This window comes from Zingiber officinale, chromosome 11A (assembly GCF_018446385.1).
Source record: "Zingiber officinale cultivar Zhangliang chromosome 11A, Zo_v1.1, whole genome shotgun sequence".
In the NCBI taxonomy this organism is placed as follows: Eukaryota; Viridiplantae; Streptophyta; class Magnoliopsida; order Zingiberales; family Zingiberaceae; genus Zingiber; species Zingiber officinale.
Window position 1 is genome coordinate 15258074 of NC_056006.1, and position 23529 is coordinate 15281602.

At 44.1% G+C, this 23529-nt stretch overlaps 1 protein-coding gene across 1 annotated transcript; it reads left to right on the plus strand.

Moving 5' to 3' along the window:
* Window positions 1-8770: 8770 nt before the first annotated feature.
* On the plus strand, window positions 8771-12923 carry LOC122031249 (peroxidase 31-like). Its single transcript, XM_042590384.1, has 4 exons — window positions 8771-8945; window positions 11628-11710; window positions 11816-12519; window positions 12599-12923. Exons 1-4 carry the CDS (start codon window positions 8771-8773, stop codon window positions 12921-12923), a joined length of 1287 nt encoding a protein of 428 aa, XP_042446318.1.
* Window positions 12924-23529: the final 10606 nt, after the last annotated feature.

Sequence of the window (23529 nt, forward strand, 5' to 3'; positions counted from 1 at the left end):
TCCGAAAAATTCCAGAAAAAATTTCTAAAAATTTCGAAAAATTCCCTTATTATTATTCGCCATTTTTCTGGTATTTTACATTCCCCCCCACTAATAAAAATTTGGTCCCCTAAATTTCGTTATCTACCATCAGCAAATACTAACAATAGGTAAAGAGTATAAATGCTGAACGGTGAATTAAATCACATACCTCAAGTGAAAAGATGGGGGTATCGAGCTCAGATAGTATCCTCGAGCTCCCAGGTAGCCTCCTCGTCTGTATGATGTTGCTATCCGACTTTAACCAGCCGGATAGTCTTGTTCCGCAGCTGACGCTCTTTCTGGTCCAGAATCCGTACCGGAATCTCCTCATAAGTGACGTCAGGCTGAACTGGAACTGAGATATCTGTCAGCGCATGTGTCGGGTCGGGTACGTATCTCCTCAGCATAGATATGTGGAATACATCGTGCACGCCTGCCAGGGATGGTGGTAGTGCTAGCCGGTAAGCTACTGCTCCAATCCTCTCCAGGATCTGGAAAGGACCAATGTATCGCGGAGCTACCTTACCTCTGAGGCCAAATCTCTTCACCCCTTTCGTGGGTGAAACTCGCAGAAAAACATGATCACCAATAGAGAACTCCAAAGGTCTGCGTCTCCGATCAACATAACTCTTCTGGCGATCTTGCGCCTCTGACATCCTCCGTCTGATAATACGGACCAACTCTGCGTCATGCTGAGCTCTATGAGGTCCCAACAGCTGGGCCTCCCCAACCTCATCCCAGAGGGTGGGTGTCCGACAAGGCCTACCATACAACGCTTCAAACGGTGCCATCTGGATAGCCGAATGAAAACTGTTGTTGTAGGCGAACTCTACCAATGGCAAATGGTCCTCCCAACTGCCTCCAAAATCTAGTACACAAGATCTCAGCAAGTCCTCTAGAGTCTAAATAGTCCGCTCTGACTATCCATCTGTCTGCGGATGGAAAGTTGTACTAAATCGGAGCTGAGTGCCCAAGGCCTGCTGCAGACTCTGCCAGAAACGAGACGTGAACTGGGGGTCTCTATCTGAAATGATAGTCAAAGGGACACCATGTAATCTGATGATCTCCCGGCAATACAGATCTGCCAATCGATCCAGGGGATCAGTCCTTCGGATCGCTAAGAAGTGCGCGGATTTGGTTAATCGATCAACGATTACCCAAATCGCGTTATGACCTCGTCGTGTCCTAGGCAAACCCACCACAAAGTCCATGGTGATGTGTTCCCATTTCCACTCAGGAATAGAAATCCGCTGAAATAATCCTGCAGGTCTCTGGTGCTCGGCCTTCACCTACTGACAGACAAGACATCTAGCTATAATTTCCGCGATGTCTTTCTTCATTCCGTTCCACTAATAGGAACGCCTCAAATCTCGGTACATACGGGTACCGCCTGGGTGGATCGTAAATCGAGAACGATGAGCCTCCTGAAGTAGCTCCTGTAAGACCGGGTGAGACTGAGGTACGCCTAATCTGCGTCGGAAGTATATAATACCCTCCTCATCTCGCATGAACTCGGTCTGCTGCCCGGAAGCTATCTGGCTGCAAACGAACTGCAAATACTGATCACCAGCCTGGGCCTCTCGGATCCTCGTCCCGATCGATGACTGAGCAACCATGGTAACCAGAATACCCTGCTCTGTCTGTCTCTGCTCCTGAAGGCCCAACTCGGAGAAACCCTGAACCAAGTTTGTAACTGAAACTCGGTGGCAAGCCAAAGTCCCTCTGGACTTCCTGCTGGGTGCATCAGTAACCACATTAGCTTTCCCCGGGTAATAGCTAATGGTACAAATCATAATCTTTCAGGAATTCCATCCATCTCCTCAGTCGGAGATTAAGTTTCTTTCTAAGTGAACAGATATTTGAGACTCTTATGGTCAATGAGAATCTCAAATGTAATACCGAACAGATGATGCTGCCAAATCTTCAAGGCAAAATAATGGTGGCCAGCCACAAGTCATGTACTGGGTACTTCTCCTCATACTCCTTCAACTGTCGAGAAGTAGGAGACTACCCTGCCATGCTGCATCAAAACAGCGCCCAACCCTGTAGAGATGCGTCGGTATAGAGCACGAATCTGTCCTCTTCAGAAGGTAAAACCAAAATTGGAGCGGACACTAGTCTCCGCTTCAGCTCCTGGAAGCTGGTCTCGCAATCCTCAGTCCAAGTGAACTTCACGCCTTTCCTGATCAGGCGTGTATGTGGCATAGCAATCCGAGAGAAACCCTCCACAAAACGTCGGTAATATCCGGCCAGTCCCAGAAAACTACAGATTTCCTGCACTACTTCGGCTGCTCCCAGCTGGTGACAGCCTTGATCTCCTGTGGAACCACGGTATACTCCTACTGGTGACTGTGTGTCTCAAACATCTCACAGAAGATAACCAAAATACACACTACTGGTCTTCACATATAGACGTTTCCGTCGAAACATCTCTAGAACTATGCGAAGATTGTGTACGTGACTCACCTCGGATCTGAAATAGATCACAACATTGTCAACAAAGACAATGGAAACCGATCCAACATCCTAGGAATACCAAATCATCGAGTCCATGATAACATCTAGGGCACTATTAGCCTAAATGATAAAACCAAGAACTTATAATGTCCGTAAATCAGATATCCTCAACCATAAGATCCTCGACAATAAACACCAAGTAATAGATCCTCCAATGTGAGAGCAACGCTCCATCACACAAAATACCACATATGTGGGAGCAACGCTCTACCACAAGAAATCCTCCATATGTGGGAGCAACGCTCCACCACAAATAATCCGTAATATGTATCTGCAATAAATATGGGAGCAATGCTCCGCTACAAGCAATCCGCAATATGTGGGAGCAACGCTCCACCACAAACAATCCATAACATGTGTGGGAGCAACGCTCCACCACAACCAATACATAAGTGCCCAAGACACCTAACTATCCAGCTAGAGACTGCACGAGATCTCTCTACCACAGATCACTGTGGGTAGCCTAGGGTATAACAACCGAGTAAGCAAATCAAATTCATAGTCAACTCTATCATCATCCTAGTGGGTCGGTCACCCACTAATAGGAGAATTAGTTGACAAGGTAATACAACCAATAACATAATGTAGACACTCAACATTCTACATTCAACATAGGTAGAATCATCATGATGCTACCAACCATAGACCTGACACATGTGCACACACAACATATGTATGATCGACATAATCCTCCAATTAGTACACACCAAACATACTCATAACATAGGTATAAATCATCGTGATACCTCCAATAATGCATACTGAACCCGTGTGCACATATATCATCGTAAGTATAATCAACAATACACGTCCAATAATACTCACCAAACATGTGTACACATATCCTATGAGTATAGTCAACATATACTTCCAATAAAGCATACTAAACCCGAGTGCACTCACAATTCAAACATAATCAACAAGTTATCTCGAATACCACACCAAACACATGTGTACATATCACAACACCAATTTAATCGACAAGATACGTCCAATAAACCAATCAGACCACTCGGGTATAATCTACTAGAAACCCACAACAATCATAACTGGAAAAGTATACACCCACTACATGCAGTTAGACCGTCCATCATAACACTCATACCACACATAATAATCATATGTACACACCACATAGATATGCAGAATCAACATATTTAATCCAATCAACCTGATATTCCCTATGCTACCTTCTATGTTATCCAACTAGGTACATACAGTCTAAAATTAACGTGCTCATGGAATAGGATACATCAATCCTCTATAGATTGACCAAACCGACAACGGTATATGGCTAACTCAGTCTTTTCCCACGTCGGTACAAGCCATGTACTCAATGTGCTCAAGATATCCAACTAAGCACGAATCACCCAAAGATCAACATCTCTATAAAATAGAGTATAACAATCCCCTACTGATCCAACCAATAAAAAAAAATTGGTAATCTACTATCTGATCAAGATTATATTAATCCTCTTCAAGCAACTATGGTATATCGATCCACGACTACCCAAATCAACAAGTGTAAATCAGACTTCAACTGATCGATCTAACAAGAGTAAATCAGTTATCTATTGATGAAATTAACTAAGATAAAATGGTATTCTACTGGCTAAGTCAACATGAATATGTAGATACCATCCACTACCCAGCTAATAATAACAAAGACTGGTATGTGCCTCCATCTCCTAACCAAGTAGTAGTAACAGAAGCTAAAACTACTGGTGGTATGATATGAAAAATCACCAGAGACTGTAATCCTTGATCTCTATTAGAGTCAACCATGATCAGTGGTTTACCTAGCACATAAAATATATGTTATATCAACTAGACAGGTACTAATAAAGAATGCTAATACATGTCATAAACTGTAATAGTCAACAGGGCATATACTAACAAAAAGTATATGATAAAAATATACTAACATACCTCCTATAGCTTGGAGATGTCCTACCACTGCCAGGTCCCAAAACCCGAAAAGTCACATCGAGAAAACTAAAACACGAAATCCGAAACATAGGAAATAGGGCTAAATTGGCATCAGATAAAATCTCGAAAATCCAGAACACATAGCAAGTATCGTATACTTGGCTCTGATACCACTAAATTGTCACGCCCCGGGGGAGTCCCTGTCCGAAGAAATTTCGACAGCACCTCCCCTGTACGTCTGACAATCTGAATCATTTCTACATGCACAATATACCTCAGCCACAGACGGCTAGAATAAACACACAACCACGCAGTTTATATGTAGCCTACTCGGCTGATACAATAAAAACACCACCACGCAGTTATATGTAAAACTAACAACCAACTCGGCTGTACCAGAATCAAACACAGCGAAAATACAACGGACACACATACAAACTAAAATACAAGACTGCTAGCCGGCTAGGCTTACACCACACAACAACACAAAACTCCGGAAATAAAATCGGAACACAAAGCCAAATACACACATATCATATATCAAAATAAAAATAAACAAAAATGCGAAGACTAGGCTTCTAATGTGACGTGGGGACCGGCAGGTAGGATACTTCAAACAACTCCATAAACAACCAGGTACCTGAAAAAGATAGTGTCCATGGGGGTAAGTTCAACAACTCAGCAAATACCAGTTGATATGTATAGTAAGATATAACAAATAGAAAATAACTATGGAGTATAGTCTCCTAGACAAAAACTGAAAATGCACAATAGGAAACGGCTGAAGAGAACTGTACTCACCAGGGCCTCTTATCAAAATGGCCAGGTCATCAGACCGAGAGTATCATAAATCCTGTATGCATGTCAAACATATGCATCCATCCAAATGCAGCTTATAAGTGCAACAAACACAATCAATATATGCATCAATGCATATGATGCCAATGACATGGTCACCCCTGACGTCAGTCAGCCATCTCACACACAATGGTGAGACCGAGTGGGTAGGGCTGTGACAACCGTGCACTCTGACGTCACTGCTCCTAATGAGTGACAGAGTAGACGGGATGCTGTCGGAGTACACCTATCCTCCTACCCCAAATCATAAATGGGGGAGCTCAATGCTCTCATCTCCCGGTACATGATGACGGGGAGGAAATCTCTGCCGGCTACCACGCTGCGTCACACTACCCATGAGCGGACCAACGGAGTCAAACAGAGTCCAACCGCCTGCCGGCTACCACGCTACACTGCCGGCTACCACGCTGAGTCACCAGACCAACGGAGCCAAACAGCAGAACTGTCACACACCTGTCTGATATACCACTAACCCATGAGTGGTGGTGTGTACGAATACATGTAACTGGTGATGTGCTCGACAATAATGGAGCAGACTATCGCGCAGCATGCAATCATGCGAGATGATGCATGACACTAAGCATGGAAATAACCTGATCAGCATAACAATATCCATATATACAAAATATGTACCGTAGTATCGATGGTCAAATCCGAAGACCTAATGTACACAGGTCAGGTAGGGTATAAAAACCTAGGTCCTGAGTATAATGAGGCATGGTATGTCACTACCATATGAGCATATATAAAATCATGTGGGTACTAACAATAAATGCATAACCAACAAACAACCAAGCATGTAATAGATCGGGTAGTGATCAACCGAAACAGATGAGAAAACACAATCGTTGCTATTTGTTAAAGACATTATTATGCATATCAAATGACATAAAGTCAAAGTACCCGCCACCAATCGAAAAGTCCAATCCGACGTCGAGATACTCGTCTCACGTCAAAGTCCTGTAGTAAATCGTACAGTTTAGCTAAGTTAATTATAAACAAATAGCTAAACAAATTCCTAATCCACCAACCATCTAGGGTTAGCTTCATTAACCCTAATTACACCATTAGGTTAATTCTAAACCTAAGTTAACAATTATTGCTAACACAACTAGCAACATCTACCATGAAGATCAAAACCCTAAACCTTACCTTGTTTCTATTGGATCAAGATTTGTGGCTGAAATTACTGCCGATAAACCTAATCGGAGCGAGGTGGAGCTGTGGATTCCCAAAGCAATTACCCTAATAAAATCATTACATCCACTGCTAAACATTAGATTAAAATTACAAATGTATAATCCTCTAAACCAACTACTTACCCCCCCCCCCCCCCCCCAAATCAATACTCTTCTTCTAGCCGGATCAAACTTGTTTGGCCGGTACAAGCTGTCTGGAAACTTCTGGCCGAAACAAAGGAAGAGATCTAACACCAGGTGGCGGCAGCCGACGCTAAGGCTGAGGAGGAGCGGCGGTGAACACAAACTAGGGCAGCAGAGGAGGTCGACGGCGCAACTGGAATCCCCACAGCGAGGGGCGACAAGCCCCGGTGGCTAACTAGGGCACTAGCACAGAGGAGGGGTTGATTGGTGACCCAGGGCACGACTTGGAAGTGGCTTCCGGCCGAGAGGGGCGGCAACGCATCTCGATCTCAGTGGCAGAGATAGGGAAGAAGAAGGCGGCAGGTGTGCGGCTTGGAAGGAAGAAGGAGAAGGGTTCGACCAGGGTTTTTAGCGTTGTATGCGTGGGAAGAGAAGGAAAACCGCCGTGGGCGGTTAGGGCAGGCGCCGGGCGCGAGAGAAGAGGCTCGGGGAAGAGGGAAACGACGACGGAAAGAAATAGAAAATAGAAAGAAAAGAAAAAGGAAATAAAGAAAATCAACATTTCCTCGCTAAAACGGGGTAACCTAAACAGACTTTCCCGAGGCCCAGTTTTATCCTAGTAAACTCGTCCATATGAGCTCCGAAAAATTCCAGAAAAATTTCTAAAAATTTCAGAAAATTTCCTTATTATTATTCGCTATTTTTTTGGTATTTTACACGAACATACGATATCGTAAATACAAGGAGATTAACGCACTCATGATAAGTAGGAGCCCATATTATAATATGGGATTGGTGCAGTAATTCAATAATGACCCTTTAGTGGTATGTGTTATTATTGATGAACTTGAGTTGAGTGTTCGAGTCGAACTTGAGTTGAGTGTTCAGGTCGAACATAGGAAGCTCAAGTCCATCAGGAGGCCAAAACTAATTTCTCCTCTCGGTCCCTACTGTAGCCTTTATATATATAAAGCCTCTCATCTACTCTTCCATAACCGGGTTTGGTTTAACTTGATTTGGTTTAATTTAACTTGGGTTGGTTTAATTTAAGTTGATTTGATTTAACTTAACTTGGTTTGGTTTAACATAATTTGTTTAGATTTTTTCTAAACAAAATTTTGTTAATTTTTTTTTCCTTGTAACCAACGATTGGTCTATAAAAAGGAGAAGGATATGATCCCTAAAACCTAACTTTCTTATTCTCCACAATCCCTTCTCTCCTTGTGGTTGCCACCCCCTCTCCTCCTCCTAGGGCCGGCAGCATAAACCTATTCTCCTCCCCCCTTTCCCTCTCCTCCTCCTTGCTTAGGGTCGGCGCCCTTATCCCCTCCTCTTCCTTGGTGGCCGGTGCCCCCCCCCCCCCTTTCTCCCTTGGTGGCTAGCGGCCCCTTCTTCGTTGGTGGCTGGCGGCCCCTTCCCACCCACTTGTGGGCGGCGGCTTGAAGAAAGGGAAGAAGAGGAAGAAAAGCAAGAAGAGGAAGAAAAGGAAGAAGAGAAAGAAGAGGAAGAAGAAGAGAAGGAAGAAGATTAGAAGGTGCCCTATCCTAGCGACTCTTTTTGTAGCCGACGGTTTGGAAGAGAAGAAAAGAAGGATGGTGTTGTCTTGGTAGATCGTCTCCCACATGACGTCCAAGAAGAGGAGAGGAATACGGCAGAAGATCAAGAGGTCTTTAGCTACGAAGAAAGGTACAACTAGTTCTTTAATTCCGCTGCGTATATAGTTTTGTTTTCTTCGTATCGATTTTTGTTATCGATTTTGAACACCAACACAAGAGGCCAGCGATCTTATATTTCGATCAAGGTGTGCTTTGATCATTCAAGAACTTGCTTGATTGATCGAACACATCTTTGATCGAACATGCGGGTTGCTAGGAGAAGTTCTGTACTTGTACAATTTTTGTACGGGAAAGTTTAAACAGAACGGAATTCCAACACCAATAAGTAGTTGTTGGGGGTAGCGAGTCGGTGATCCCCTTTCAAATCCCTACAAAGCTTGCCGACAATGGTGAGTAGGAAGGAGTCTACCAAGGCTAGCAATAGCGACGGCTGACGCTGCTCACAGCCAAAGGCCAAAGAACTACGGTGGGTGTTGCAGCAGTTGTTGCGGCTCGCCGAGGGAAGAAATGGTAGATGTCAATAAAGTTCTTCAACCTTGGCAGATAGTAGATCGCTTTAGGGATAACACCAATTGTCGGATTGTTGCAACATCAACAGAGACAGTGCCACGGGTTGCACCGGTGGTCAGGTGCGAGGTGGCGGCTAAAGCAATGTCGGTTGAGTCAAGGGGCATGGATAGAGGTGGGCATCAGTTGTGTCGTAAGAGAAAGGAATCGGAGGAAATATAATTAAACTAAACCTAAGTTTATATTTCAGTCCAACTCCCAACTTAAATGGGTATTACAAACAGATTTCCTCCAACTCTAATAGATTTAGCCCGTTAAACAAGTCATATGAATTCGATTTAAATTCTAAAAATTTATTATTTTTTTATAAAAAAAATATAAAATTATTTCTTAATTAACACTTATTAGTAGTTTTTATTTTTTATTTATCATATCTTACACGGTGCCTAAATCATCATTTGTTTTTTTAACGAAGCTACTCAAATGATCGGAGGATGATAGATTTGTTATAATGAAATAGAATCAATTTCTAGACGTATGTTCAGAGAAAAATTTCTCCTACCTCTTAGTCACTTGACAAGTATAAACTAATCCTCCATTTACATAATACGAAGACGAACTTAAAGGGATGTATGAGATGAATATAATCACCACCTTTTACTATATCAAAAGTTGAACAAAGTTAGGTCCCCTCGGGACAGTCTAGTGGCTAGCGCATGAGGTGTTGTCACCATGAGGTCTGAGATTCGAATCTCAGCAAAGTTAATGTAAATATCTCCCTTATGTGTTAGTCACTATTCCAAAGGCTATTAGTCATCCGTGATTTACGTCCTCCGTGTTGGGTCTGGGATGAATTGGCGAGGACGTTGGAGGCAAACGTATTCAACTTTGCCACCAAAAGTTGAACAAAGCTTTTTTCATTAGGCTCTTAGGTTTCTCAAAAATCACAAACCTTACTCTTCAAATTATTAAAATTATATACTAATTTTTTAAAAATGCCCTTCGATCTGTCCATTTACCTAAGTTGGCTGCAAAGTCGCAACAACTTTGATTAATAGAGCCATCAATTTAAATTAGTTTATCATATTAGTCCACCCTGTCAAAAAATTTAAATAAATTAGGTTAAAATTTTATCAATTTATTATAAGATGGGTCCAGGCAGACCGATCCGCCTGGGCCCATAGCCCGTCTGAGAATTGAGAAAAAAAATTTAAAATTAAAGTGAAAATTTTAATAGGATCATGAGGTTTGACCCACCTAATCTAAAGTTAATATATATATATATATATAATTTTAATAATTTGAAGAGTAAGGTTTGTGATTTTTGAGAAACTTAAGAGCCCACTGAAAAAAGCTTTGTTCAACTTTTGATGGCAAAGGTGAATACGTTTACCTCCAGCGCCCTCGTCAATTCATCGCAGGTCCAACACGGAGGAGGTAAATCATGGGTGACTATTAGCCTTTGGTATATATAGATGATGATAGACCAATCCTTCCTATCATATAACGGTTTTCGACTGATCCATCTACTGACCCTGCTTAATAGTACTATTGATCGATCAACCACTTACTCATGATTTTGGGACCTCTTGTTCTAATTTCATAGTCATTTGGCCTCGTCCCCTTGGGATAGTCTAGTGGCTAGCACATGAGGTATTGCCACCATGAGATTTGGGATTTGAATTTCGACAAAGCCGAGGTAAATATCTCCCTTATGTGCTAGTTACCATTTCAAAGGTTAGTAGTCGTTCATGATTTACCTCCTTCATGTTGACCCTGGACGAATTGACGAAAATACTAAAGGCGAACATATTATTCTTTTCTGCCACCATAGTCATTTGGCCACAATTTTATTATAATTTCAGAGCCAACTCAACTACCTAATTGCAATTGTGCTATTGGTTATAAAATCATGATCACCGTGACTGTGATCTCATAGGCTTCTGGTCACGATTCTGTACAATTGCTTAACCTAAATTTAGTTAAGATCTGAGTTGCTAATTCCAAAATGGATAAAATAGATGGGTTCAAGTGAAAGGACATTGTGTTCTTTGTAAAGAAAAACAGTCTACATCATCCAATTCAAGTTAGATAGATCAGATATGATTGAACTGGGGTTCTTTTAACTTTTCATATAGTATAAATAAAACTTTCATCAAGCGTAAGATTCCACACTTGCATTCTGAAGAGTTTAATAAGTTTCTTTAGTTCAGAATTATTGTGATTTTCAGTGTTATTATTACAAGATGAATTCGTTATATCTTGAAAGATAATTATTATATTTCATGAGTATTATGTACCGGACAAATTCTTCTAAAAAAATAGAGTCCCATTCTAATTTAAACTTTATCTAAATGATGTTATACCGTCATTTTAACCATACTAAAATTCTACCACATTCATCCATCTAAAAGAGCAGCCATCTACTTGTGATTTGGGTGCCCTCGACTATAATTTAGAAGCCATTTAACTTTAATTTGGCTGCAATTATATAGTTAATTCATTCATCTCATCATAAAATTAACGAAATGAGAAGAGTAAATTATAATAGACGACTAGATAGATTTTATTCCCCAAACAATTATTTCCATGTGGATTTCGGTTAGGCCGGAGAGGCCAAATTCATGGCTGATTTAAATTTTGAAAATTGAAAATGATTAGATCAATTTATAAATGATCATATCTCGTTGAATTAGTTGACCAAGTCAACTCATATTACTCCTATATATGGAATTTATTCACCTCCCTTCCCCCATTTAATTAACGACCTCTCCGATTCAATCTAATTCCTTAAAATTACCCAAAAGAATATAAGAATATTCCCTAGCCAACGTAACTAACTCTGTTTCACTTTTAGCCTTCGTCCTCCTCCCTGAATCCTCTCCTGCCCATTCTCTTCTCCTCCATTTCCTCTCCTCCCTCCTCCTCTCCCTCTCTCTGGCATTTCTATCTCTCCCTTTCTGGGAAAACAGGCCGTTGCATCGCCATTAATGTCGTCTCCCCATTAATTGGAGAAGGTCATTACGTACTTGGTTTCCCCTGCAGCCAATGACCAAGAAGGTCGGAGACATTAGCATGGCGGCCCGGGCGGTGGCCATCCCTCCGGCACTCCTCCTCCTGCTCTTCTCCCTCGCCAGCCCCGCCGCAGCTAATCTCTCCACCGGTTACTACCAGAAGACGTGCCCCAAGGCGGAGCAGATCATATCGGACGTGGTCACCGGGAAGCAGATCTCCACCCCGACCACCGCCGCCGGCTCCCTCCGGCTCTTTTTCCACGACTGCTTCGTGGGGGGCTGTGACGCCTCCATGCTCATCTCCACCAACGCCTTCAACCGGGCCGAGCGCGACGCCGACGACAACATCTCTCTCCCCGGCGACGCCTTCGACACCGTCATCCGCGCCAAGACCGCGCTGGAGCTGCAGTGCCCCGGCGTGGTCTCCTGCGCCGACGTGCTCGCGCTGGCCACCCGCGACCTGGTGCTCATGCTCGGCGGGCCGTTCTACACCGTGCGCCTCGGCCGGAAGGATGCGCTGGCCTCCACCGCGGCCTCCGTCCCCGGGAACCTGCCGAGCCCCAACATGACCGTGGACCAGCTCATCGACGTATTCGCCAAGAAGAAGATGACGGTGCAGGACATGGTGGCGCTCTCCGGCGCTCACACCGTCGGCTTCTCCCACTGCAACCAGTTCGCCTCCCGCGTCTTCAACTACGACGGCAGCGGCGGCCACGACCCGACGATGAACTCCGAGTACGTACCTTTCTTCTCTAACTCTGATCAATCAATCAATCAATCAATCAAAACAATCTCTGTTTTTTGGGATCGCAAGGTACGCGGCGGCGCTGCAGCAGGCGTGCGCGAACTACGAGAAGGACTCGACGATCGCGGCGTTCAACGACCTGATGACGCCGGGGAAGTTCGACAACCTGTACTACCAGAACGTGCTCCGGGGGCTGGGGCTGCTGGCGTCCGACTCCGCGCTGGCGGCCGACAAGCGGACGCGGCCCCTGGTGGAGCTCTACGCCGCCAACCAGACCGCCTTCTTCAACGACTTCACCAAGGCCATGGAGAAGCTCAGCCTCGTCGGGGTGAAGACGGGCAGAAAGGGCGAGGTCCGCCGCCGCTGTGACGAGTTCAACAGTCTCTCCACTTGATCGATCAGCCCAATCGATCAGCCCAATTGATACAAAGGATCACATTATCTAGTGAATGAGAGGCAAATTACATGTACGCGTATCTATAGAACTATTAATTTATATGTTTTTTGTTAAAAGATTTCTGAAAACTTATTGGTTTTGATTGATATTTAATTTACCTGTATTCTAAATTATCCATGTAATTATATATGTGCTGCATTGTATTGTTAAACAGGACAAAATATTGTTGTCTACTTTAAATTCTAACTAATCCATGAGACATAGTTTGAATGAATTTCAAAGGCTTTAGCTAACTATTCATGGAATTATGTTCAAATAATGTCTTTTACAAAGTAAGAGAAGTATGTATACAACATATCTTTTCCCTCAACTTCACATTAGCAGGAGTTTCATGCTTCAAATTACCCCTTCAGCATGGTGCTTAACTTTTGTCAATGATATATATAAGAAAATAAGCCTAGTAGTTATAAGATCCGGGGCTAATTTAATCTCTAGTCATTGGGATCATGTCTCTTGAGGGATTTCCACATGAGACTCACTAGTCCCTCCTCCTTTTTTTTTTCTATATATGAATAGCACACTAGTATTTATATGGAAGACAATTCATTTCTAGAGGAATGTTTAATCTATTCCTTTGAACATTGAATCTTCTTACCTCCTTTGTTTCCTAATTTCCCATACTCCACCTACAAAAGTTTAGTACCAAGTTCATCTGCTCCTCCTCACAAATGAATTTGACGATCGTTGTCCTTCACTTTGTCTCTTTTACCTTCTCTCCCTCTCTTGGTGGGCCTAGAACTTCATACTACATGCTCACACGAGCTTAGCTGAGTTGTAAGTGGCAGGTTGATTGCCACATGAAGTCTTGGAGTCGAATCTCGAGTCTGATAGAGCGTAAATCCTTACAATATGTGTAAACTCATCCCATCAGTCACTTGCCTTCTCAGTCACTATGATTTACCTCCTCCGTGTTGATCCTGAGACAGACTGACAAGAGTATTAGGAATGAGCGTATTCACCTTTTTATCACATAAAACTTCATACTACACACAAAAAAACACGATGTCAAGTTCACCATCCCCTCTTATGAAGGAATTTTAAAAGTATCATCCTTCCTTTTCTACTTCTTGTGCTTTTCTCCCTACAAAGTAGTAACCATCTTCACAGAAGAAGGGCACTAGTGGATATGCCTCCATTCAACGCAAGACTAATCTCCATCCCCCTCTGCCTCTTTCTATACTTTTCTCCATACATGGAATCATTGCTACTAATCTAATTGAAGGTTTTTAGTATACACACACCCTCATTAAACACCTAATGTCAATGAGACGTTCTATACGGTTCCATTGTTCAACACACGGTGTTGTCATTCAACATCCAACAATCTTCATGAAGGAAAACAAAAAATCTGGTAGTTGAAAACCTTATGATGTAATTAAATCATATCTGAATTTAGAAGCATCATCTTTGCGCTATCCCAAAATTTGAAGTCGAAAATCAAAATGTGATCTTCCACAAAAGTTAGGACTTCGGCATTGTATATCGTTACCGAATGAGGAAGCAATGAATCATCAATTAATCTATCTAATCCTGCAGGGATCACACCCTATATATAGCCTGATACATTCTATCCATTATCAACTCATTAATGATAATAGATGACGGACATAAAGTAAATGAGTTTACATATATAATATCTACATCCAAAAGCAAACCCAATAACAAATCAATTATATCACTTTAACAGGTTTGGACTTAAGTGGCAAAATAGTGGGTTATAAATTCACGGTAGACCCACTAACAGATTATCAAATATATAAAATATCTAATAATCTACCACTTAGATTACATGTGAAGATAACACAACATAGAATATATTCATTAGTTACATATAATAATGTCAATCTTAATTTATAGATAAAAATACCCCCTTAAATAATCTGGTCAATTGATTTTATCAACAAGGACTAAATAAGTCATAACTACCGTAACTATAACAAGTCTCATAGTAATCAAAATACAAACTTCATTAATAACATAGATCTAAAATGGATGTATAACATAAAATTGCATGAAAAGTAATTTGTACATGCACATTCTCAACTGATCCTCTTAGTAACCCAGAGGATCCATGTCTTGTTTATAAATACCTTAAGCTAAACTACAATTGTAAATCATAACCTATTTTTTATGACTCAAAATGGAATTCATATCATATTTACTACACCAAATGCTAAACTACATTAGTAAATTATGACATATTTATTTCAAAGTAATAATTAAAATACATTATTATTGCAATAAATAAGAAACTGAATGTGAAAAATGAATATATATATATATATATATATATATATATATATATATATATATATATATATATATATATATATATATATATATATATATAACAAAAGTGTTCATTACATAGAGTAACAAAATAACAAGCATATATACATACTTCCACTAAACAAGTATTTCATCCAATAAAAGCACCCCCCATATGTGCAACCTGCACATGAAACATATTGGATTGTAAGCTCTTGATGAGTGGATCTGCAACCATAAAGTTTGCACTAATGTGCTCTATCCATATCTGACCACTCTAAACTCTTTCTTTGATTAGTAGAAACTTAATGTCGATGTGTTTGGACTTTGACGAGCTGTAGTTGTTCTTTGAATACAGTTATGTGGTTTTATTAATATAGTTGATCTTCAATGGTTTATTAGCACCATCGATGATCTAAAATGCTATGGCGATGTTTTGTAAACATATCTCTTAATTCAATGCCTCATAGCAAGCTATAAACTTTGCCTCCATCATAGAAGTGACTATAAGCGTCTGATGTGTTGAAACCGCAAGTGTACGATCATCATCAAATAATAAATAATATTGATCCTACGAGGACTGTAGATTAAGTACTGATTGAATTTGTGAAGCAAGTTATCTAGAGAATTGCAAGTTATATGATGAGAGAGAGAGAGAGAGAGAGAATTGACAGTCTACAGCTCAACAAGAAGTTGAGAGCAAGCAAGCGGTTGAGGGAGAAATCTAGATTTAGGGAAACTATCCTAGAATTTCGATTTTACCACGATGATCATTGACATCCTAAGTACTGTTTATTTTTCTATCTTTATGTTTGTTCTCATGAAAGTTGACCTATCCTGAAATATTGATATAGACTTTTGGAATTATACCAATGTGCCTACCAAACGCAATGTCTACTTTCAAGGTGAAATTACTAATACGATCACTTTCTCAAGGAGACCCCTATCACGATGACCCCATGGTCCCCTTAGTTGTCCTCCTCTACCTTGTGATGATGAATCAGGGCATATTCATTAGCTTCTATGATAGCCAATGGTGCCCCTATTGGGGCGCTATCCCCTTGTGGTGTTCTAACTTACTTTTGTTGTCGACTCCCCATATTTCGATGATGTATGCATCAAAGAGTTGGGTTTATTTTTCAATCCTTCCCCGCATCCTGTGAGATATGAAGGTGCAGGTTAGTGTTACAATCGTGTATGCATAATAAAGTCGAATCATAGAATAAGCATCTCATGCAATAGAAAAAGATAACAAATAAATTGATTGTTAACAATTATATCGAGCTACTCCCTGATCCTAAAATCTAAATAACTACTCTATAGAGATGAAAATACAACTAGAAGAAATGAAAGAAAGCAACAACTCCAAACAGAGAAAGAGGAGAAGAGAAGACTTATCAAGATTGTTGCTAATCTTTGGAAGGAACTCCAAGCTCCAATAGGTGGACGAATCTCTTTGGAGGCTCTTGGAATAACGGCTTTAGGGTCCCTAGGATAGGGAAAACTCTCCTCCTTGAGTTAGGAGTCTTTTTCAGCTTTTTATAGTCCTTCTAACCATTAAAAATGGTTGGAAGCCACCCTACGTCGTGAGTACAGAACAACCATGGCATGGTCATGCCATGGTCTATCTGTGTCCATCTCGATGGAGAAAAGCACGATCGTGCCTCCTCTATTGTTTGGTTCTAGAGAGAAAAACACGGTCGTGCCTAGAGGTATGACCTGCCTATGCCCGACTAGGTGGAGAAAAGCACGATCATGCCTAGGAGGCACAACTATGGCTGGTCTGCTATTTGATTTTGGAGTAAAAACAATTGTCATGCCTAGGAGGCACGACCGTGATTGGTCTAGTGCAGTGACAAAAGGCATGACTTGCCTGTATCTATTTCTATGAAGAAAAATATGGTCGTGTTTGAGAGGCATAGTCGTGGCGTCCGGCTGCCCAACTTTGTGGAGAAAAGCACGGTCGTGCATGAGAGGCGACCATGACTGGCAAGTCCTAGTTGTAGTTGTCTAACACTGTGGAGGAAAGCATGATCGTTCCTGGGAGTCACAACCATGTCAAGTGTTGGAAATGTCATTTTTGCTCAGTTCTTCGATTGACTTTAGCTTAAGGAACACACTCATATTTTGGGACATGACCAAAAATGCTTAATTACTCTATTATTGCTCTAGATATATATCTAATCTGGTGGTAAGGGTGGGGCCCACCTTTGTAGAAGTTCATCGCCATGTGGAGGGTTATAGTCAAAGTGGTCAACGTCCTGGGCACTCATCCGATCGGGCGAACCACCTTCCCGGTCGGCATGAAGAGTAGTCGATCCGACATTTCGACAGCTCGGCCAAATACCGACCTCCTAACGCTTAAAAAGCTCAAGCATGGAAGGATGAAAGCCGAGCGGCCGTGTCGCTCGGTTAAACAGTGGACGCAGGCTTGACTAAGCAGGAAGGGCTCCCTCGCTCGACAGGACAGAGCCAGACAGCAGGCCATTGGCCGAGAGGCTCTCCCGCTCGGTTTGACCATGGTATCACCCGGACGACAAACTGGTCGAGCGACTCTGCTGCTTGGCCCAATCACGGAAAAAAGTAGCAGTTGGGAATATCTTCCTAGGGACCAGTGTCGCCGATAGGCGGCATGGTCAGACAAAGAATCGTACGGTGGAAGCTTTCACTATCACGTCAGGGATATGCTCGGGCTGTTAAGGTATGGCGTCAGACACGCTTTTCTGACACATCCTTTCCAGGTATGCTTTGAGAAGCGTGCACACCTTGGGAAGCGTGCGCGTGCCTCTCGGGATCCCTATATAAGGGCCCCCAAGCTTTGATGGAGGTATGTTCACTTTGACTGTAGCTACAGTTACGTTGCTGCTCTTTTCTCTTCTCCACTTCATTCGCTTGCCGCCAGTGACTGATTTGAGCGTATCGCCGGGGAACCCCTCCCTGGCTCGACACTAATGACTTGTGGTTGCAAACTTAGCTCATTGGAGGCCCACGTCATCTTCAGTCTACATCTAGTCAATGTGAGCGTCATCTCCCCAACGTCCGTCGACTCGACTCTCGGACAGGATCAAATTCGCCGTCTGTGGAACGCACCTGCATCCGAGCCGAGAAGATGGAAGAAGCTGGACGACTTCACACCGTGACGGTCACTCAGGAGGAGCTCGACACGCTCATATAAGCACGAGTGACAAAAATAGTCGAGCAACAGCAGCAAAGAGTGTTGGCCAATCGGCTGGCACAATAGGCAACATCAGCCTCAGGAGGTCGAGCGGCACAGGAAGATCGGTCGAAACAGCTGTCCATCTGGGGACAGAATAAAGGGTCGACCCGCACGCCAGGGGAGGCACCGCCCGCCCCGATACCATTTGATCGGGCTTTGTTCCAGTCGCCCTCCGAGATCCGCAAGCAAACCAAGAGCGAGGTTCTTCGTCAGATGAAGCGCCCGTTCGGGACGCGAGGAAAGGCAAAGCGTCGAAAGCTGAGTTGTCTCCCAAGCGGATCAACAACCAATTCTCCGAGGCGATACTACAAGATTCACTACCGAGGCACTACGCTCTTCTGGTGATTAGAGAGTACAACAGATCCACCGACCCGGACGACCATCTTGGTAAGTTCAACAACGCTGCTACACTTCATCAATACACAGATGGAGTCAAATGTCGAGTCTTCCTCACTACATTATCTGGCTTGGCACAATGCTGGTTTCGGAGGTTGCCGGACGGGTCGATCCGGAGTTTTAAGGACTTCTAAACGACTTTCCTCCACCATTTCGCGAGCAGCAGGCGCTATCATAAGATAAGCGTCAGTCTGTTCTCCATGAAGCAAGGGCCAAGAGAGACTCTCCGAGCCTACATCCAGTGCTTCAACCAGGTAGCAATGGATATTCCCTCGGTCTCGTCTGAGACCATGATGAACGCGTTCACGTAAGAGCTCGTGGACGGGGACTTCTTCCGATCGTTCATCAGGAAGCCGCCCCGAGACTACGACCATATATTGAAGAAGACCAACGAATACATAAACGTGGAGGAAGCCTAGGTAGCCAGAAGGAAGGAAGTGCCATCTAAACCATCGGCGCCGGTCGAGCGAAGGTCGCCGACTAGCCACCAGTCGCTAAAAGGGCCCGAGCCGAAGGAGCATGACCACATCAGGAAGCAAGGCCACACGTCATCTAGCATGTCGCCTCCGAGCGACCAAACCCAAAGGGAAAGGTATGGACTCCTATGTTCTGTGCTTTCCATCAGTTGGCAACCCACAACACCCGCGATTGTCGCAGATTCCATTCAGTCGCTCAAACGTCACCTAGAAGTTATCACCGCCGATTGCCTTCCCCTGACCGACGACATAGGCGTCAGAGCACCGGACGACGGGAGGAGACCAGGCGATCACCCAAGCGACAGCACCATCGTCAGCCAAGGAGTGATGACCATCTCCGAGCCTCACACGAACGAGGCAGACCATCCACTTGGGAGGAGGAGAACAGAAGCAATGCCACCCGGGTGGAGATCAACATCATAGCTGGTGGACCGACCAACGGAGACTCCAATCAAGCCCGAAAATCATACGCTTAGAGGCTGGAGATCCACGTCGTAGGTTGCAGTCAAGAGAGGGCGAGCAGACCCGAGATCAGCTTCGGCCCCAGGGATCTCGAGGGGATTGAAGTGCCGCACGAAGACACCCTCATTATCCGAGCAGTAATTGCTAACTAGACTATTCATCGCATATTCATTGACACAGGGAGCTCGGTCAACATCATTTTCAAGAAGGCGTTCAATCAGCTCCAGATCCACCGTGCCGAGTTGTTGCCGATGACGACCCCTCTGCACAGGTTCACCGGTAATGAGGTTCAGTCGATCGGCCAAATAAGGTTGGCCATGTCACTCGGAGAGGAGCCACTCCGGAGGACGCGGACTACCAACTTCATCGTAGTAGATACTCCCTCCACCTACAACGTCATTCTGGGTCAACCGTCCCTCAATGAGTTTCGAGCGATAATATCAACCTACTGCCAGAAGATTAAGTTCCCAGTCGAAAACCAGGTCGGGGAAGTCAAAGGGGATCAGCTGGCTATTCGACGCTGCTACGTGAAGATGGTCAAGACAGAAGCCAAGTTTGCTCGGAAGACGCCCCGGCTAGAGGTACACGCCATAACAAAAAAACCTCCTAGTCTGGTTTATGAGGAAAAGAAAGAAGTGCAGATACATCTTGGCCGAGCAGAGGTGACGACCTTTATAGCGTCCGACCTGGGGGCCGAGCAAAAAGCAGAACTGATCAACTGCCTCCAGTAAAACCATGATGTTTTTGCATGGTCAGCGCACGAGTTGCCCAACATCTCTTTGAGCGTCGCGCAACATGAACTCCACGTCTGACCGGACGCTAGGCCGATAAAGTAGAGAAAAAGAGACTTCAGTGCTGAGCAGAACCTGATCATCCAGGCAGAAGTCGAGAAGCTCTTGGAGGCCGGCCACATACGGGAGGTTCAGTTCCCGAGCTGGCTCACGAACGTGGTGCTCGTCTCCAAGCCAGGCAACAAATGGAGGGTCTACATTGACTTCTGGGACTTGAACAAAGCGTGCCCGAAAGACTTCTATCCCTTGCCCCGGATCAATCAGATGGTAGACTCCATTGCCAAGTGCGAGCTGATATGCATGCTGGACGCGTATCAGGGGTACCACCAAGTGTCGCTCGCCAAGGAGGATCAAGAGAAGGTTAGCTTTATTATGGCTGATGGAACCTACTATTACAACATGATGTCGTTCGGACTGAAGAACGCCGGAGCTACCTACCAGAGGCTGATGAATAAGGTGCTCCGACGGTAAATCGACCGTAATATGGAGGTATACGTTGATGACATACTGATCAAATCCCTCCGAGCGGTTGACCTCTTTGGAAATATCATGGAGACCTGCCAGACACTTAGGACGTACGAAATCAAGCTAAATCCGAACAAGTGTCTGTTCGGCGCAAGGAGCGGATGTTTCTTGGGCTACATAGTCACCGAGCGAGGCATTGAGGCGAATCTCAGCAAAGTAAAAACACTGCAAGATATGTCGCCTCCAAGAAATTTAAAGGAAGCTCAGCGTCTCACCGACCGGATAACAACATTATCTTGGTTCATCTCCAAGTCATCCGACCGGAGCCTACCCTTCTTAAAGATATTGCGTCGAGCCACTAAATTCCAATGGGACGAAGAGTGCGACCGGGCCTTTGAGGAACTCAAGGCGTATCTGGACTCGCTGCTTGTACTGGCTAACCCAACTGTCGATGAGCCGCTTCGAATCTATTTGTCCTCAACCGAGCATGCTGTCGAATCGGCGTTGGTTCAGCAAAACGATGAAGAACAACCAGTGTATTTCCTGAGTCATATTTTAAAAGATGCTGAATTCTACTACATTGGTCTCGAGAAGCTTGCCTTTGTGTTAGTTCTGGCCGCTCGAAGGCTGATCCCATATTTCCTTGCGCACACAATCATCGTGATGACCAACAAGCCTCTGGGGAGAGTTCTCCTCAATCCAGAGGCGTCAGGATGGCTGATCAAGTGGACAATAGAACTCAGCAAATTCGACATCCAGTATCAGCCTTTGAAGGACTCAAGGCGTATCTGGACTCGCTGCTTGTACTGGCTAAAAGCCAAGTGTCGATGAGCCGCTCCGAATCTATTTGTCCTCGACCCAGCATGCTGTCGAATCGGCGTTGGTTCGGCAAAACGATGAAAAACAACAAGTGTATTTCCTGAGTCATATTTTAAAAGATGTTGAATTCTACTACACTGGTTTCGAGAAGCTTGCCTTTGTGTTAGTTCTGGCCGCTCGGAGGCTCATCCCATATTTCCTTGCGCACACAATCATCGTGATGACCAACAACCCTCTGGGGAGAGTTCTCCTCAATCCAGAGGCGTTAGGATGGCAGATCAAGTGGACAATAGAACTCAGCAAATTCGACATCCAGTATCAACCCCGAACGACCATTAAGGTGCAGTCCTTGGCGGACTTCGTCACTAAAGTAAAGAATCCCGAGCTAGAAGCCACATGGAGGATATATATGGACGGATCATCCACTCAGCAAGGAAGCGGGATTGGTATACTACTGACCTCCCCCCAGGAAGAGCAGATGCATTTGTTCGTTTGGCTGGATTATCGGGTGACCAACAATGAGGCCGAATACGAAGCACTCATAGCAAGCTTGCAGGCCGCCCGGCATGTTGGAGCCGTCAAGGTTTTAATACACTCGGATTCTCAATTAGTCGCTCAGCAGCTTATCGAGACATTTGAGATAAGTAACACTCGGTTCAAGCTCTATGCAGAAGTATTCGAAAATCTGAAGGTCAATTTCTGAGAGGTCATCATACAAAAGATTCCCTGAACGAAGAACCAGGCGGCGGATGAGCTGGCCAAACTAGCCAGCTCACTATCACCCATTGTTATCACACAGCCGATCGAGCAGGTATCTTTGGTGGCGCATATCGATCGGATGGAGGGACTCACTTTCCCAGGCGATTGGAGGACGACATTGATAGAGTTTTTGTGATCGGGAGCTACACTGTCCGATCGGGAGGAGGCCCGACTACTCAGAAAAAGGGTCAATCGGTTCATACTGGTCGGGGACCAGCTCTACAAGAAGAATTTTTCTAGGTCGCTGCTTAAGTGCGTTGGATCGGAAGACGCCGACTACATATTGCAAGAAGTACACCAAGGCTCCTGTGGAGGACATTCGGGGGGCCGGTTGTTGGCGAGGAAGATCTTGCTGACTGGATATTTCTGGTCGACCTTACAAGAGAATGTCACTCGGACAGTGACCACCTACCTGTCCTGTCAGAAGTATCATAACCTTTCACACCGACCTATTGAAGAAATGAAGGCTTCCACGGTATCATGCTCATTCGACCAATGAGGTATGGACATCATGGGACCCTTCCCCGTGGCGACAGGTCATCAGAAGTTCTTGCTTGTCGCAGTGAATTATTTCTCCAAATGGGTCAAAGTAGAGCCACTGGCGAGAATAACCGAGCAGATGGTCTAGAAGTTTATTTAGCAGCACATCATCTGTCGGTTCGGGATTCCACGTCGACTCGTCTCAGACAATGGTAGGCAGTTCGCTGGGCAGAAACTCAAAGAATGGTGCCAGGGGTATGACATTCAGCAGGCCTTCACCTTTGTAGCATACCCTCAGAGCAACGGACAGGCCGAAGTCGCCAATCGGGAGATCTTGCGGATCTTACAGGTTCGGCTCGACCACGTCGGGGGGAAGCTGGGTGGATGAGCTCCCCGACGTGCTATGGGCA